The sequence below is a fragment of the Osmerus mordax genome, chromosome 23 (genome assembly GCF_038355195.1).
Source record: "Osmerus mordax isolate fOsmMor3 chromosome 23, fOsmMor3.pri, whole genome shotgun sequence".
Lineage (NCBI taxonomy): Eukaryota > Metazoa > Chordata > Actinopteri > Osmeriformes > Osmeridae > Osmerus > Osmerus mordax.
Genome location: NC_090072.1, coordinates 779,667 through 794,995, shown reverse-complemented (window position 1 = coordinate 794,995; position 15,329 = coordinate 779,667). Strand labels below are relative to the sequence as shown.

Below are 15,329 nucleotides of genomic sequence, written 5' to 3'. Positions count from 1 at the left end.
TCGGGCTATTACTCAGAAGGTTGCTGGTTCGATTCCCGGCCGTGCAAGGCACTTCACCCTACTAGCCCCGGGGGGAATGTCCCTGTACTTACTGTAAGTCGCTCTGGATAAGAGCGTCTGCTAAATGACTAAATGTAAATGTACAGAGAACTGTCTTTGTAATTCCTCTCTCTCTCTCCTCCCCCTCCCTCACCTCTCTCTCTCCTCTCCTCCCCCATCTTCCCCTCCCCTCTCCTCCCCCCAGCCCCCCTAGACCAGCCCTGCTGTAGAGCCCTCTATGACTTTGAGCCGGAGAACGAGGGAGAGCTGGGCTTCAAAGAGGGTAACATCATCACCCTGACCAATCAGATCGACGACAACTGGTACGAGGGCATGCTGCATGGCCAATCAGGTTTCTTCCCCATGAACTACGTGGACATCCTGGTTCCACTTCCTCATTAGGCCCTGCCTCCTCTGCCATGGGGGCCACACCCCCCTACCTGGTCTAGCCACACCCCATTCTCTGTGTAAAAATGCTTTTCACAAACGAAAGACTGCAGGAACCCCACTGGTGAGAGAGAGAGAGAGAGAGAGAGAGAGAGAGAGAGAGAGAGAGAGAGAGAGGGGGAGAGAGATAGATAGAAATTAGAAGACAGAGAGTGAGGGAGAGAGGGGAAGGAGGATTCGGAGAGAGGGATGAGAGGGATGAGAGGAGGATGATGTATCGTAGCCCCGTGGTTGTGGGTCAGTGTAGCCGACTGCTGCTCTCATACCGTGAGCCGATAGGATGTGGACACCGTGCTGACTGTGTGTGTGTGTGTGTGTGTGTGTGTGTGTGTGAAAGAGAGTGCCTACATATGTGTATCTTCAGACAGGGTCCATGATCAGTGTAAAGTACATTGTTATCTTATAACCAGCAGATCACTTTCCTGTCTATCTGCCTGTCTGTCTGCCAGCCAGCCTGTCTGCCAGTCTATCTGTCTTGTGTATATCTGCCAACCAGCCTGTCTTTCTACCATCTACCAGCCTGCCTGTCTGCCTGTCTATCTGCCAGCCAGCCTGTCTGTCTACCAGGGCACTAGTATAAACAGGCTCTGTGATCTGTTTGCCGTGGAACATCAGTCCAAGCCGATGTTCTGTCTCTGAGGTTAAACCAGGAAGTGCTGTCATGGTCCTGCATGCTGGAGCCAGCCAATGGCGGTTGTTGTTGTTGTAGTAGAGGACAGAGGAAGTGTACTATAAAGGGAAGATGTATTAACATGTACATATTAGGCCTGACCCTGAGAGAGAATCCACCCTTGTGTCACACTGTACCCCCCAGAGAATCCACCCTTGTCTTACCAAACTGGGCCCACCTGGGGATTTGAACCCCTGTCCATTCTATAGGCATTGTAGCTGTAGAAGAGGTGGTTGGAGGACCCTATCTGAGACCAGCAGCCTTTAGCTCAGTGGTCTGTGACCCCGGGTTCGATTCCTGACCCACGGCTTGTGGTACGGGAGCACAGCCCTCCTCTGTGAACGTTGGAAACAGGAGTTTATATGATCGTGTGGTCATGTGACCTAGTTTATATTTATGATTGTGTGGTCATGTGACCTAGTTTATAATATTGATCGTGTGGTCATGTGACCTAGTTTATAATATTGATCGTGTGGTCATGTGACCTACCTTCTACTGTCAAACACTAATACACCTGTGTGGCACAACAACTTTATCAGCAACTTTTAAGGTATTTGATATATATATACAGTATATATATATATATATATATGAATATAAGTTTACAGATATTACATTCGGCTAATGTAACACTGTGCATGTGTGTGTGTGTGCATCTACTAGATCACTAGTTATCAGAAACACAAATCTTAAGGCACTAGATTTGAGATGAGACGTTTTCAGAAACACAAATCTTAAAGATCCCATGACATGCTGTTTTTGGATGCTTTTATATAAGCCTTAGTGGTCCCCTAATACTGTATCTGAAGTCTCTTTCCCGAAATTCAGCCTTGGTGCAGAATTACAGCCACTACAAGCAGTCCCACAATGAGCTTTCCTCAGGATGTGCTGTTTCTGTGTCTGTAGCTTTAAATGCTATGAGGAGGAGAGAGGCAAGCCATGATGTCTCCCAAGGAAAAAACAATATCGCACTCGCACGGTCGTAGCTCATTTTCTCATTGGTGGGCCAAATTCTCTGTGCGGGCAAAACAGAGAAAGGGGAGGTAACCTTCCCTCTTATGACGACGAAGGAAGGAGAAGATTTTCCTCCTATGAAGGAGAAGATTTTCAAAACCGAGCGTTTCAGCTTTCATTTTCTCAAAGGCGTGGCATGTCATGGGACCTTTAAGACACTAGATTTGAGATGAGAGGTTATCAGAAACACAAGCTCAGGATGGTTACCAGACATCTGAAGCACCATCTGTCAGTAATAAATAATAATCAATGACAAACCAATACGTTGGCAATAAAACGACAATAGTAATAACTTTTCCTGGGGGTCAATAAGTACAAGGGGACGTGTACACGAAATTTCAAGGGTTTTGCTGCCATGGCGACGTCACCCTGATATGACTAGTTGCCTCGGCGACCTCCGACCTCGGTGATTGGTTGTACAGATGCTGTTGATTCCCTGTGTTACCACCTGGCCCCGCCCACTTACTGACTCCTCCCACTTGTGTGCTCAGGTGTGAACCTCTCCCAGTGTTGTTATGTATTTATTAATTTATTTATCTATTTATGTAACTGAGTAATGATGGTGGCATAGTAAAGTATCATGCTACATGCAAGATGGAGGGATTGATGTTTACCAATATTAAACATGCTGTATTCCTGTTTCCTGTGTTTGGAAATACAAAAAGATGACATGTCTTACTACTTGATGTGAGAATACGACTACTATGTGACTTATTCAAATAAACACTATATGTTTGATGGCACAGCAGCCGCGTGCGCTGTCACTGATACCAACTCCTACTTTTTAAGTCGCTTCAGATTAAAATGTCTACCAAATAACTAAATCAATGTGTTTTTTAAATGATTTATATCGTAGGCCGGATGTTACTCGGTGAATAGTGCGACCGCCAGCGGGGGCGCAGTTGTCCGTTTTTGGTTCAACCTCCTTTCCCTCCGTTTTACAAAACACGGTCGCTGACCCAGATTCCAGCCCCTTCTGCTACACACACACGGTCACAGCCTCTCTCCGCTGCGCCAACGCAACAGCGACGCTGAACCACAAGAAGACGAAAGTTCAACACGGTACGAGAGAAGAGACGAAAATGGACATGAAAAAGAGAATTCATTTAGAACTGAGGAACCGGACACCGTCAGATGTGAGTATGGTTTGGCTGGAAGGCTGCGACATCAAACTTTAGCGAGCGAATCAATGTAGGAAAGTCATGGCGACCACATGTGAGGCGAATAAAACACCGATGCTAGCCAGTTGGAAAGGCCCCAGCTAATACCTGGAATTTAACATTAAGAAGTCTGATAGGCCTACAAGTGTGTCTAAGCTCAACTCTTTTGGTAACTTTTAAGTCAGACTGTTTCGTTGATATGTTCTTCATAATTCGACCAGTTTGTTGGATGAAGTGAACCGAGTTGAGAAGCTAGCTAGTCTTGGTTAGCGTAGCTAGCTAGGAAACCCGCTTTGCCTGTAGCATCCTGGTATTCCGGTCTCAGACTATTTGCTCTAAACGGTGATGTGGTGTTGTGAGGTAATTTACAGACTAGCATTGCTTTCTGTCCAACATTCAGAACCCTGGATGACTGTGTGTTGTCGTCCAGGTAGCTAGCTAGCTGCCCGTGCAGCTTCTCCCCGCCATAGACTTCTGGCGTGAGAGAGCGAGAGCCGTAGCAGAGCTAGCTCGCGTGAGCATTGCACAAATGACTGGCAATGGCGCCATAGCTGTTACTAGAGCGGCAAGATGGCTAGCCTGGCTATCAACCGACTCGGTGAAAAATTTGGCTTATAAATTTAACAGAAGGGAGAGAGAGATGAAAAGTGAATGAGTCGCTAGATTGGTATATGTGGAAGTGTAACTTGTTGGAATAAACAGCGACAGCAAAGCGTAACTTGTTACTTGTGAGAGCGGCCTTGGCTAACACGCGTCAGCTAGCACGTGCTTACGGAGTTTACAAACAACCCCCGGCCGACGGTTTTACCGGCGCGGTCCTTCTAAATAAACCACAGATGATCAAACTAAGTATTCCAACCGACCGACAACAAAACCTAGTAGTTTATCGACAACAGCGGGGATTGTGTACTTGAACTGTGGTGTTTGTATGCAGATTCCCGTGCAGTGATGTCACAGTTTAGCGAGCACACACCGGCGTGTCAACTTTTAAAATCATTTTTTGTCACAGGTTCACGAGCTGGTGCTGGACAACTGCCGGTCGAACGAGGGAAGATGGAGGGAATCACGGAAGAGTTTGAGAACCTGCAGCTTCTCAGCTTGGTCAACGTCGGCCTGATCTCCGTGTCCAACATCCCCAAACTAGAGAAACTCACCAGGTAGAGCTCAGGGGTGGCGTACGTCATCAGCGATGTTGCTAGGTGACCGGTGTAGATATATGAACATTACTGTAGTGATAGATAATGGAGTCAATGTAATGGGTCAGGATGTGGATATACTCATGATTGTGTGTTTACTCATTATACTCTGGTATATTACCCTCCTCCCCTCTTCTCTCTCCCCTCTTCTCTCTCCTCCCCTCTTCTCTCCTCCCTCTTCTCTCTCCTCTCTCCCAGTTGGAGCTGAGTGATAACAGGATATCGGGGGGTCTGGAGGTTCTAGCAGAGCGCCTGTCAACTTGACTCACCTCAACCTTAGTGGGAACAAGTTCAAAGACATCAGCACACTGGAGCCCCTGGTGGGTAACGCTAGCCTTAACTAGCATAACTACACTAGCCCTCGACTAGCATAAATTCACCAACCCGTAACTATAGTAACGCACTATACTAGTGCTTAACTAGCTCCCCTGACCTCTGCCCCCTGTAGAAGAAGCTACACCTGCTGAAGTCCCTGGACCTGTTTAACTGCGAGGTGACCAACCTGGGGGACTACAGGGAGAGCATCTTCAAGCTGTTGCCCCAGCTCACATACCTGGACGGGTACGACATCGAGGACTGTGAGGCCTCCGACTCAGACAGCGAGGGAGACGGCCTGGAGGATGAGGAGGGAGTAGGTGAGGAGGGCTGTGGGTGAGGAGGGCTGTTGGTGTGTGTGTGACGGCCTGGAGGATGAGGAGGGCTGTGTGAGGAGGGCTGTATGATGAGGGCAGGGAGGGTGTGGGTGTGTGTGTTGAACCAGGTGTGTCTTAACAGTGTGTTCTCTGTCCCGCCCACAGAGGGAGAGAGTGAGGACTTTGATGAGGAAGAGGAGGATGATGAAGAGGAGGGGGTGGTGCAGAGGAAGAGGATGATGACGATGACAGTGAGGTAAGGAGGAAGTTTGGAGTGTTTGTTTCCTGTTCTGACTGAAGTCTGGTTCCCTCTACTGGCAACTCTGCAGCATTACACGCGTGTGTGTCATATTTGACCCAGTAACACACTGATGTACCCACTCCTGCTTTAACCAGCTTTTCTTGTGCAGTTGGTGTGTTTGTAGAGTTGGTTTTGATTTTGCTGCTCCTCTCCAGAAGGAGAGGTGAACGGAGGGCTGGATGACGATGATGATGATGATGAAGACGATGATGAGGATGACGATGGTGGGTAGTACAATCACTCTCACTCACACACTCCCTTTTCTATCCTGGTTTGTTCTCTCACACACATTCTGTCTCACACACACACTTTGTCCTGGTGTGTCTCTAACCTGTGCCCCCCCCCCCCACACACACACACACCCCTCCCCCCCCCACACCCCTCCCCCCAGATGAGGAAGACTCTCCTCCAAGGGAGAGAAGAGGAAGAGGGCCCCTGAAGATGAAGATGAGGATGATGATGACGACGACGATGATGATGATTGAGTGTGATGACCCCTAACCCCCCTCCTCCGTCCTGCTGGCTTCTCCATCCTGTTCTGGCTCCTCCCTTTCCTGCCCTGGCTCCTCCCATAATAACCTCCCACCCCATGGACTGGCTGTGTGTTGCCCTGGGAGACGCCACCCCCACCCCCCTCTGTAATGAACTCTGGGAACGGGAGGCATTTTTTTTGCCAACAGAGCTTTTAAGAAAAATTAAGAAAAAAACTAAAACAAAAAAAATAATGGAAGAAGGAAGAAAAAAAAATCCTATTTTTTTTCAGAGAATTTAGTTTAGTTGTTTATTTTGTATCGTTGGGGCTGTGTGGGTGTGTCCTGTGTGTGGAGGGGGAGTCACCTGAGGGACACTCCTCCTCCTCCCTCTTCTCCTCTCCCTCCTCTCTTCTCCTCTCCCTCCTTCTCCTCTCTCTCCTCCCCTCCCTCCTCCTCCCTCCCTCCTCTCAGATCTCAGCTCTGTAGAGGTGAGTGAGCGTTTGCTCCGCCCTGCCTCCAGATAGGTTGATCTGCTGAGTGGAGACTGGGGAGGCGGGGCCTGTAGAGGCTGGGGGTGGGGCTTATGGGGGTCAGGGGGTGGGGCCAGAGTGGGTGTGTCTCTGATACTTACACTGACTGGTCTTGGCTGTATTTTTTTACTTTCCGTAAGTAAAAACAAAAACCATATAAAAATGGACTTTGTAAATAAAATCTTAACATTTTGCTCCCGCCTTCCTCTGTTCTGTCTCTCCTTCACCAAGACTGACCGTCTGGAACCTTCCCTGGTTGAATTTACCCAGTTTTATTAAATGATTCTATGAGCTACTCTAGATTTCTAGTTACGTTCATGTGGACTACCGATAAAAGTTAACTTGCAACAAATTAACGTGTTTTATTGGGTTAAATTTTAAGCAAGGAAATTGAATCATTAGAATTAAATCCAATTTTAATCTATAGCTTTCAGATGAGAGGAATTTGATTTTGTGGTCATAGAAAATGTGTCTATTTTCAATAGTAATAGTTAATATTTTAGTTGAGTTTGTAAGATTGTTATACACTGGTATTGTAGAAAGACAAAAATATAACATGTTGATTTCCTCTTAACTGGTAAAACTGGTTATCTGAGCACAGTATGTGATTGGCTGGGTCGGAGGACACGCCAGATGGAGCCTCGTGATTGGCTGGGTCAGAGGATGATGGAGCTTGGTGATTGGCTGGTTCAGAAGGTAGCTCTCATCTTGTTCCTGTTGTTCTTGCCTTCCAGTTCCAGCTGTGTGATCCTCACCTGGGGGGGACAGAGAGCGTATGGTATGTGTGTGTGATGTGTGTATATGTGTGTGTGATGTGTGTATGGTATGTGTGATGTGTGTGTGTGTGTTCTGACCTGTTTCTGGTGAGCTGCTCCTGCAGTCTCTGATCTCATCCTGCTGTCTGTAGAAAGCCTGCAAGAGCTGACCCACACATACAACAAGGTCAGACACACACACAACAGGGTCAGACACAAACACAACAGGGTCAGACACACATACAACAAGATCAGACACACACAACAGGGTCAGACACACATACAACAAGGTCAGACACAAACACAACAGGGTCAGACACACATACAACAAGATCAGACACACAACAGGGTCAGACACACACACAACAGGGTCAGACACACACAACAGGGTCAGACACACACACAACAGGGTCAGACACACACACAACAGGTACCACACACATCCTCCCTCCTCCCCACCTCTCCCTCAGCCGGGGGCGAGCCTGCTCTGAGGGCTCGCAGCAGTGCGGGGTGCATTGTGGGTAGGCCCAGCCCGGAGCCTGGGTCTCGTCTGGCTGCCAGCCCGACAGGTCGCTCAGGTCCTGGGGTACTTGGCGTCCTGGTAGGCCAGCTGCTCCTGGAGAAGGCCGGCTCCAGGGGCCTGCCCTGCCCCCTCTCGGGTGCCCGCTCCGGGTAGGGGTTGGCTACTCTAGCCCCAGGCTTCAGGGACATCAGCAGGGGCCCTGGGCGGGTGGGCGGGTCAACACAGCTATATTGAGACTACGACGGCATCACAACACGAGGGTGACGTTTCATAGTGACCAGCCGTGACTAAATTAGCTAAATGCTAATGGAAGTTTCAGGTCAGTACCCCTGAGGTGGTGGTGACCTCAGACCCCTGAGGGGGTACTGACCTCGGTTGTCCCCTGAGAGCCACTCTTGTGCTGTCATGGCCGCCTGGTCTCCTGCTGTCATCGGGTACAGGTCCTCCTGGAACACGCCCACCTGCTACAGACCACACTGTTACTCTACCTCTCTCTCCCCCCTCACCTGCTACAGACCACACTGTTATTCTACCTCTCTCTCCCCCTGCACCTGCTACAGACCACACTGTTACTCTACCTCTCTCTCCCCCTCACCTGCTACAGACCACACTGTTACTCTACCTCTCTCTCCCCCCTCCCCTGCTACAGACCACACTGTTACTCTACCTCTCTCTCCCCCCTCACCTGCTACAGACCACACTGTTACTCTACCTCTCTCCCCCCCCTCACCTGCTACAGATCACACTGTTACTCTACCTCTCTCTCCCCCCTCTCCTCCTGCTACAGACCACACTGTTACTCTACCTCTCTCTCCCCCCTCTCCTCCTGCTACAGACCACACTGTTACTCTACCTCTCTCTCCCCTCTCTCCTCCTGCTACAGACCACACTGTTACTCTACCTCTCTCTCCCCCCTCTCCTCCTGCTACAGACCACACTGTTACTCTACCTCTCTCCCCCCCTCTCCTCCTGCTACAGACCACACTGTTACTCTACCTCTCTCTCCCCCCTCTCCTCCTGCTACAGACCACACTGTTACTCTACCTCTCTCTCCCCCCTCTCCTCCTGCTACAGATCACACTGTTACTCTACCTCTCTCCCCCCTCTCCTCCTGCTACAGACCACACTGTTACTCTACCTCTCTCCCCCCCCTCACCTGCTACAGATCACACTGTTACTCTACCCCTCTCCCCCCCCTCACCTGCTACAGATCACACTGTTACTCTACCTCTCTCTCCCCCTCTCCTCCTGCTACAGACCACACTGTTACTCTACCTCTCTCCCCCCTCTCCTCCTGCTACAGACCACACTGTTACTCTACCTCTCTCTCCCCCCTCTCCTCCTGCTACAGACCACACTGTTACTCTACCTCTCTCTCCCCCCTCTCCTCCTGCTACAGACCACACTGTTACTCTACCTCTCTCTCCCCCCTCTCCTCCTGCTACAGATCACACTGTTACTCTACCTCTCTCTCCCCCCTCTCCTCCTGCTACAGACCACACTGTTACTCTACTCTCTCTCTCCCCCCTCACCTGCTACAGACCACACTGTTACTCTACCTCTCTCCCCCCTCCCCTGCTACAGACCACACTGTTACTCTACCTCTCTCCCCCCTCACCTGCTACAGATCACACTGTTACTCTAACTCTCTCTCCCCCTCCCCTGCTACAGACCACACTGTTACTCTACCTCTCTCCCCCTCCCCTGCTACAGACCACACTGTTACTCTACCTCTCTCCCCCCTCACCTGCTACAGATCACACTGTTACTCTACCTCTCTCTCCCCCCTCCCTGCTACAGACCACACTGTTACTCTACCTCTCTCTCCCCCCTCTCCTCTGCTACAGACCACACTGTTACTCTACCTCTCTCCCCCCCTCTCCTCCTGCTACAGACCCCACTGTTACTCTACCTCTCTCTCCCCCCTCTCCTCCTGCTACAGACCACACTGTTACTCTACCTCTCTCCCCCCTCTCCTCCTGCTACAGATCACACTGTTACTCTACCTCTCTCCCCCCTCTCCTCCTGATACAGACCACACTGTTACTCTACCTCTCTCCCCCCTCTCCTCCTGCTACAGACCACACTGTCCCCCCTCTCCTCCTGCTACAGACCACACTGTTACTCTACCTCTCTCTCCCCCCTCTCCTCCTGCTACAGACCACACTGTTACTCTACCTCTCTCTCCCCCCTCTCCTCCTGCTACAGACCACACTGTTACTCTACCTCTCTCTCCCCCCTCTCCTCCTGCTACAGACCACACTGTTACTCTACCTCTCTCTCCCCCCTCTCCTCCTGCTACAGATCACACTGTTACTCTACCCTCTCTCCCCCCCTCACCTGCTACAGATCACACTGTTACTCTACCTCTCTCTCCCCCCTCCCCTGCTACAGACACACTGTTACTCTACCTCTCTCCCCCTCACCTGCTACAGATCACACTGTTACTCTACCTCTCTCTCCCCCCCCCCTCACCTGCTACAGACCACACTGTTACTCTACCTCTCTCCCCCCTCACCTGCTACAGATCACACTGTTACTCTACCTCTCTCTCCCCCCTCTCCTCCTGCTACAGACCACACTGTTACTCTACCTCTCTCTCCCCCCTCCCTTACCTTGCGGGGGACGATAATTGACAGGGGTTCCACCAGGTGTTTCTCAGTGATGAGGCGGTAGAACCTGAACACCTCGCAGGCTCTCACATCCAGACCGCGCTTAGGCATGACCCCTGCAGGGGTCAGAGGTCAGGCAGATGAGATCGGTGAGCAAATGTAATGTAAACTGTGTGTGTGTATATGTGTGTGTGTGTGTATATATATGTGTGTGTGTGTGTGGGCTCTGTGTGTGTGTGTGTGTATATATATGTGTGTGTGTGGGCTGTGAGTGTGTGTATATATGTGTGTGGGCTGTGTGTGTGTATATATATGTGTGTGTGTGGGCTGTGAGTGTGTGTATATATGTGTGTGTGTGTATATATATATGTGTGTGTGTGGGCTGTGTGAGTGTGTGTATATATATGTGTGTGTGTGGGCTGTGAGTGTGTATATATATGTGTGTGTGTGGGCTGTGTGTTGTGTGTGTATATATATGTGTGTGTGACCTACCCAGGCCTCTCTGGGGCAGTAAGGGAGCGGTACTCTGTCAGGTAGTGCAGGTAGGGCTTCTCTGAGCTCAGCTCATAGTACCTGATGTTCCCATCTCCCTGGGGGGGTACAGGTATTGGTCCTCTTGCCAGTCACGTAAAGTGTGTGTGTGTGTGTGTGTACAGTACCTTGCCAGGCCAGGTAGAGCATGTGTGTGTCGGGTCGTAGAATGGAAACAGAACTCCAGAAGAACCATCCAGTTCCTCCTCCAGTAGAGGTTCAGACAGGTCCTCCTACACACACACACACACACACACACACACACACACACACACACACACACACACACACACAGAGGTCACACACACACACACACACACACACAGAGGTCACACACACACACACACACACACAGAGGTCACAACCACACACACAACACAGGACAGACGCACACACACACACACAGAGGTCACACAGAGGTCACACACACACAGAGGTCACACAGAGGTCACACACACACAGAGGTCACACAGAGGTCACACACACCCACAGGACAGACGCACACACACACACACAGGGACAGACGCACACACACACACACAGAGGTCACACACACACACACACACAGGACAGACGCACACACACACACACAGGACAGACGCACACACACACACACAGGACAGACGCACACACACACACACAGGACAGACGCACACACACACACAGGACAGACGCACACACACACACACAGGACAGATGCACACACACACACAGGACAGATGCACACACACACACACACACACACAGGACAGACGCACACACACAGGACAGACGCACACACACACACAGGACAGACGCACACACACACACACACACAGGACAGACGCACACACACACACAGGACAGACGCACACACACACAGGACAGACGCACACACACACACAGGACAGACGCACACACACACAGGACAGACGCACACACACACACAGGACAGACGCACACACACTCACCGGGTTCCACACAGCCACCTGTCTCTGGTTCCAGCAGGAGGTCCCAGTAGACACCAGCTGGTCTCCTGCATACAGCACCTTACTGGCCCTGTGGGAGGCCCTGCCCGACTCCTACACACACACACACACACACACACTAAGGTCTCCTGCATACAGCACCTTACTGGCCCTGTGGGAGGCCCTGCCCGACTCCTACACACACACACACACACACATCTAACACACACACTAAGGTCAGACACACAGACACTCAGTGTGTGTTCCCCACCTGCAGGATGCGTCCAGAGCGGGGCTCCAGGACCCGGAGCCTGCGGTCCCGGCAGCAGCAGGCCAGCCAGCGGCCATCCCTGCTCAGGCTCACTGAGAGCAGCAGCTCTGGGTCTGGAGCTGCCCTCACCGGCCGGAGCACCCTGCCGGCCTGGGACACGTCCCACACCATCACCTGGGGAGGGGAGGGGAGAGAGGGGAGGGGAGAGAGGGGAGGGGAGAGAGGGGAGGGGAGAGAGGGGAGGGGAGAGAGGGGAGGGGAGAGAGGGGAGGGGAGAGAGGGGAGGGGAGAGGAGTGGTGGGGAGGGAAGGGAGGGAAGGGAGGGGAGGGGAGAGAGGGGAGGGGAGAGAGGGGAGGGGAGGGGAGAGAGGGGAGGGGAGAGAGGGGAGGGGAGAGAGGGGAGGGGAGAGAGGGGAGGGGAGAGAGGGGAGGGGAGGGAAGAGGAGTGGTGGGGAGGGAAGGGAGGGGAGAGAGGGGAGAGGGCAGGGAGAGAGGGGAGGGGAGGGAAGAGGAGTGGTGGGGAGGGAAGGGAGGGGAGAGAGGGGAGAGGGCAAGGGGAGAGAGTGGTGGGGAGGGAAGAGGAGTGGTGGGGAGGGAAGGGAGGGGAGAGAGGGGAGAGGGGAGGGGAGAGGAGTGGTGGGGAGGGAAGAGGAGTGGTGGGGAGGGAAGGGAGGGGAGAGAGGGGAGAGGGGAGGGGAGAGGAGTGGTGGGGAGGGAAGAGGAGTGGTGGGGAGGGAAGGAGGGGAGAGAGGGGAGAGGGCAGGGGAGAGGAGTGGGTGGGGAGGGAAGAGGAGTGGTGGGGAGGGAAGGGAGGGGAGAGAGGGGAGAGGGGAGGGGAGAGGAGTGGTGGGGAGGGAAGAGGAGTGGTGGGGAGGGAAGGGAGGGGAGAGAGGGGAGAGGGGAGGGGAGAGGAGTGGTGGGAGGGAAGGGGAAGAGTGGAGAGAGGGGAGGGGAGGGAGGGGAGAGGGGAGGGGAGAGGAGTGGTGGGGAGGGAAGGGGGAAGAGGGGAGAGGAGGGAGGGGAGGGAGGGGAGAGGAGTGGTGGGGAGGGAGGGGGGAAGAGGGGAGGGGAGGGAGGGGGAAGAGGGGAGGGAAGGGGGAAGAGGGGAGAGAGGGGAGGGGAGGGAGGGGGAGAGGAGTGGTGGGGAGGGAGGGGGGAAGAGGGGAGGGGAGGGAGGGGGGAAGAGGGGAGGGGAGAGGCAGAGGAGGGCACAATGAAATGTGTGTTCATGTGTGTATTCATGTGTGTGTCATGTGTCTGGCTACCTATCATGGCCCGTATCAGATTCAAGACCCTGGTATTGACCTTCCGAGCAGTGAACGGGACTGCACCCGTCTACATAAGTCCTCTCCTGCAGCCTTACACCCCCACCCGTCACCTACGGTCTTCTTCAGACAACCGCCTGGTGGTCCCACCGCTCAAGACCGCCCGGTCCCAACACAAGCTCTTCTCCTGTCTGGCCCCCCAGTGGTGGAATCAACTCCCCACCTCCATCAGAGACACTGACTGTCTCTCCACCTTCAAGAAAAGGCTCAAGACGCACTTGTTCCGGGAGTACAACGGTACTTAGGAATGGTTCGCTTGACCCGATGTTAGTTTCCTCAAGGATCACAATGACTCTTGCTCAGAGACTTGTTGCTCTTGTGGTTAGTGGTAACTGATTTAAAATTGTTTGTACTCGCTGTGATATATTGTTTTTATTATTGTTGCTTGTTTTTTCCACAGGTACACTTGCACTTATAGCAGTTCATGTTGTTTAATTGTAACTTGTTTAACTACATGCTCTTATGGTTCTTCCCTTTGGCACTTACTTTGGTTGTTCACAATGTGTGCTTCATGTTTTGGCTACTCGCAATGTTTTGTGGCTATCTCGTTGTTATAATCAGTGGCCTATGCACTTTGTAAAGCTCTCTCTTGGAAGTCGCTTTGGATAAAAGCGACTGCTAAATGAATAAATGTAAATGTGTGTGTGTGTGATCCTCACCTTGTAGTCGTAGGCGGAGCTAACCAGCAGGTCTCTGGCGGTTGGATGCCACTCTATAAGCCCCACCCTTTTGGAGTGACCCATCAGAGTCTTCCTTGCCACGGTGATGTTCTGCTGTACTCCTTGAGACGGGATGTCCCAGATCTTCACCTGCACACACACACACACACACTATGTAAACCTATCTTATCATTCCGTCTCTCTCTCCATCCACCCGTCTCAGATACTGACGGTGCAGTCTTCGGAGCAGGATGCGATGCAGAGGTCGTCGAAGGGGTTCCACTTGACGTCCAGAACCCTGGAGGTGTGTCCAGAGACCCTGGGCTGCTGGGGGGGCACCCTTCCCTTCTGGGGGGGTATTGGGATCAGGAGATCACTGTCAAAATCATGTATTATTCAATAGCTTTCACTAAGGAAGTCAAGCGATACTGTCATGCACACACACACTGTCAGCCACCTTGAATAACAGGAAGTTAGTTACATGATGGACAGGCAGGACCAGGAAGGCCCCGCCCCTGGCGCACTCCGTCACCACGGCGATGAAGAGCGGGTTCACGGAGCAGTAGTGGTTGTCATGGACACTGCGTGTGATGGGCACACCGTCGTAGGCATGGTCTCGCCCCGCGGCCTTCCCAAACACGTGACGGAACTTAGAACCATGACAGGAAGAACACCATGACATCTGGAGTAGGAGAGGAGAGGAGGAGGAAAGGAGGAGGACAGGAGGAGGAGGAGGAGAGGAGGAAGAGGAGAAGGAGGAGGAAGAGGAGAAGGAGGAGGAAGAGAGGAGAAGTGGAGGAGGAGGAGGGGAGGAGGAGGAGAGGAGGGGAGGAGGAGGGGAGGAAGAGAAGGAGGAAGAGAGGATGAAGAGGTAAATTGAAATAGCATGTGTGCGTAAAGATCTGTATCCAATTTCATGTTCCGTGAGTCTGAAAGACAGGACTGTGCGTGTGTGTGTGTATATGAGTGTGTGTGTGTGGACAGGAGAGAGTAGCGTCCAGTTGTGAATAATTCAGATGACATCATGCTGTATGGGAAATACACATCACCTCTGACCTCTTCTGAGGACAGCGACCTCCAGGAACCTGACCCCAAGGCTCTCCTCCAACAGCCCCCCCCCCGTATCTCCTCCCCTCACCTCCCCCACACCTGGCCCCTGTCCTACCCTCGCCTGGCCTTACCTTTCAGATGGTCATGTAGATAAGCTCCAGACCAAACCTACAGGTGTCTAGGCTCCTCCCCCA

General features: G+C 52.2%; 2 protein-coding genes and 1 pseudogene across 2 annotated transcripts in view; 2 read left to right on the top strand and 1 right to left on the bottom strand.

Annotated features, from left to right (window-relative positions):
- LOC136967519 (endophilin-A1-like) overlaps positions 1–531 on the top strand; it is a 6,900-nt gene extending 6,369 nt beyond the window's left edge. The window contains exon 9 of the mRNA XM_067261336.1: positions 245–531. Coding sequence (XP_067117437.1) covers positions 245–441 — 197 coding nt within the window. The 3' untranslated portion in view covers positions 442–531. The remainder of the gene's footprint in view (positions 1–244) is intronic.
- Positions 532–3,135: 2,604 nt separating this feature from the next.
- Positions 3,136–6,666, top strand: LOC136967553 (acidic leucine-rich nuclear phosphoprotein 32 family member B-like; annotated as a pseudogene).
- Positions 6,667–7,032: 366 nt separating this feature from the next.
- coro2ab (coronin 2Ab) lies at positions 7,033–14,767 on the bottom strand. The gene is given in 18 exon segments (XM_067261381.1): positions 7,033–7,217; positions 7,317–7,329; positions 7,331–7,383; positions 7,677–7,696; positions 7,699–7,800; positions 7,803–7,838; positions 7,841–7,939; positions 8,111–8,204; positions 10,356–10,468; positions 10,845–10,866; positions 10,868–10,942; positions 11,007–11,047; positions 11,050–11,116; positions 11,834–11,944; positions 12,102–12,275; positions 14,086–14,235; positions 14,317–14,433; positions 14,567–14,767. Coding segments are annotated over 18 exon segments (1,554 nt in total). The 3' UTR covers positions 7,033–7,151.
- Between the last annotated feature and the right edge of the window lie 562 nt (positions 14,768–15,329).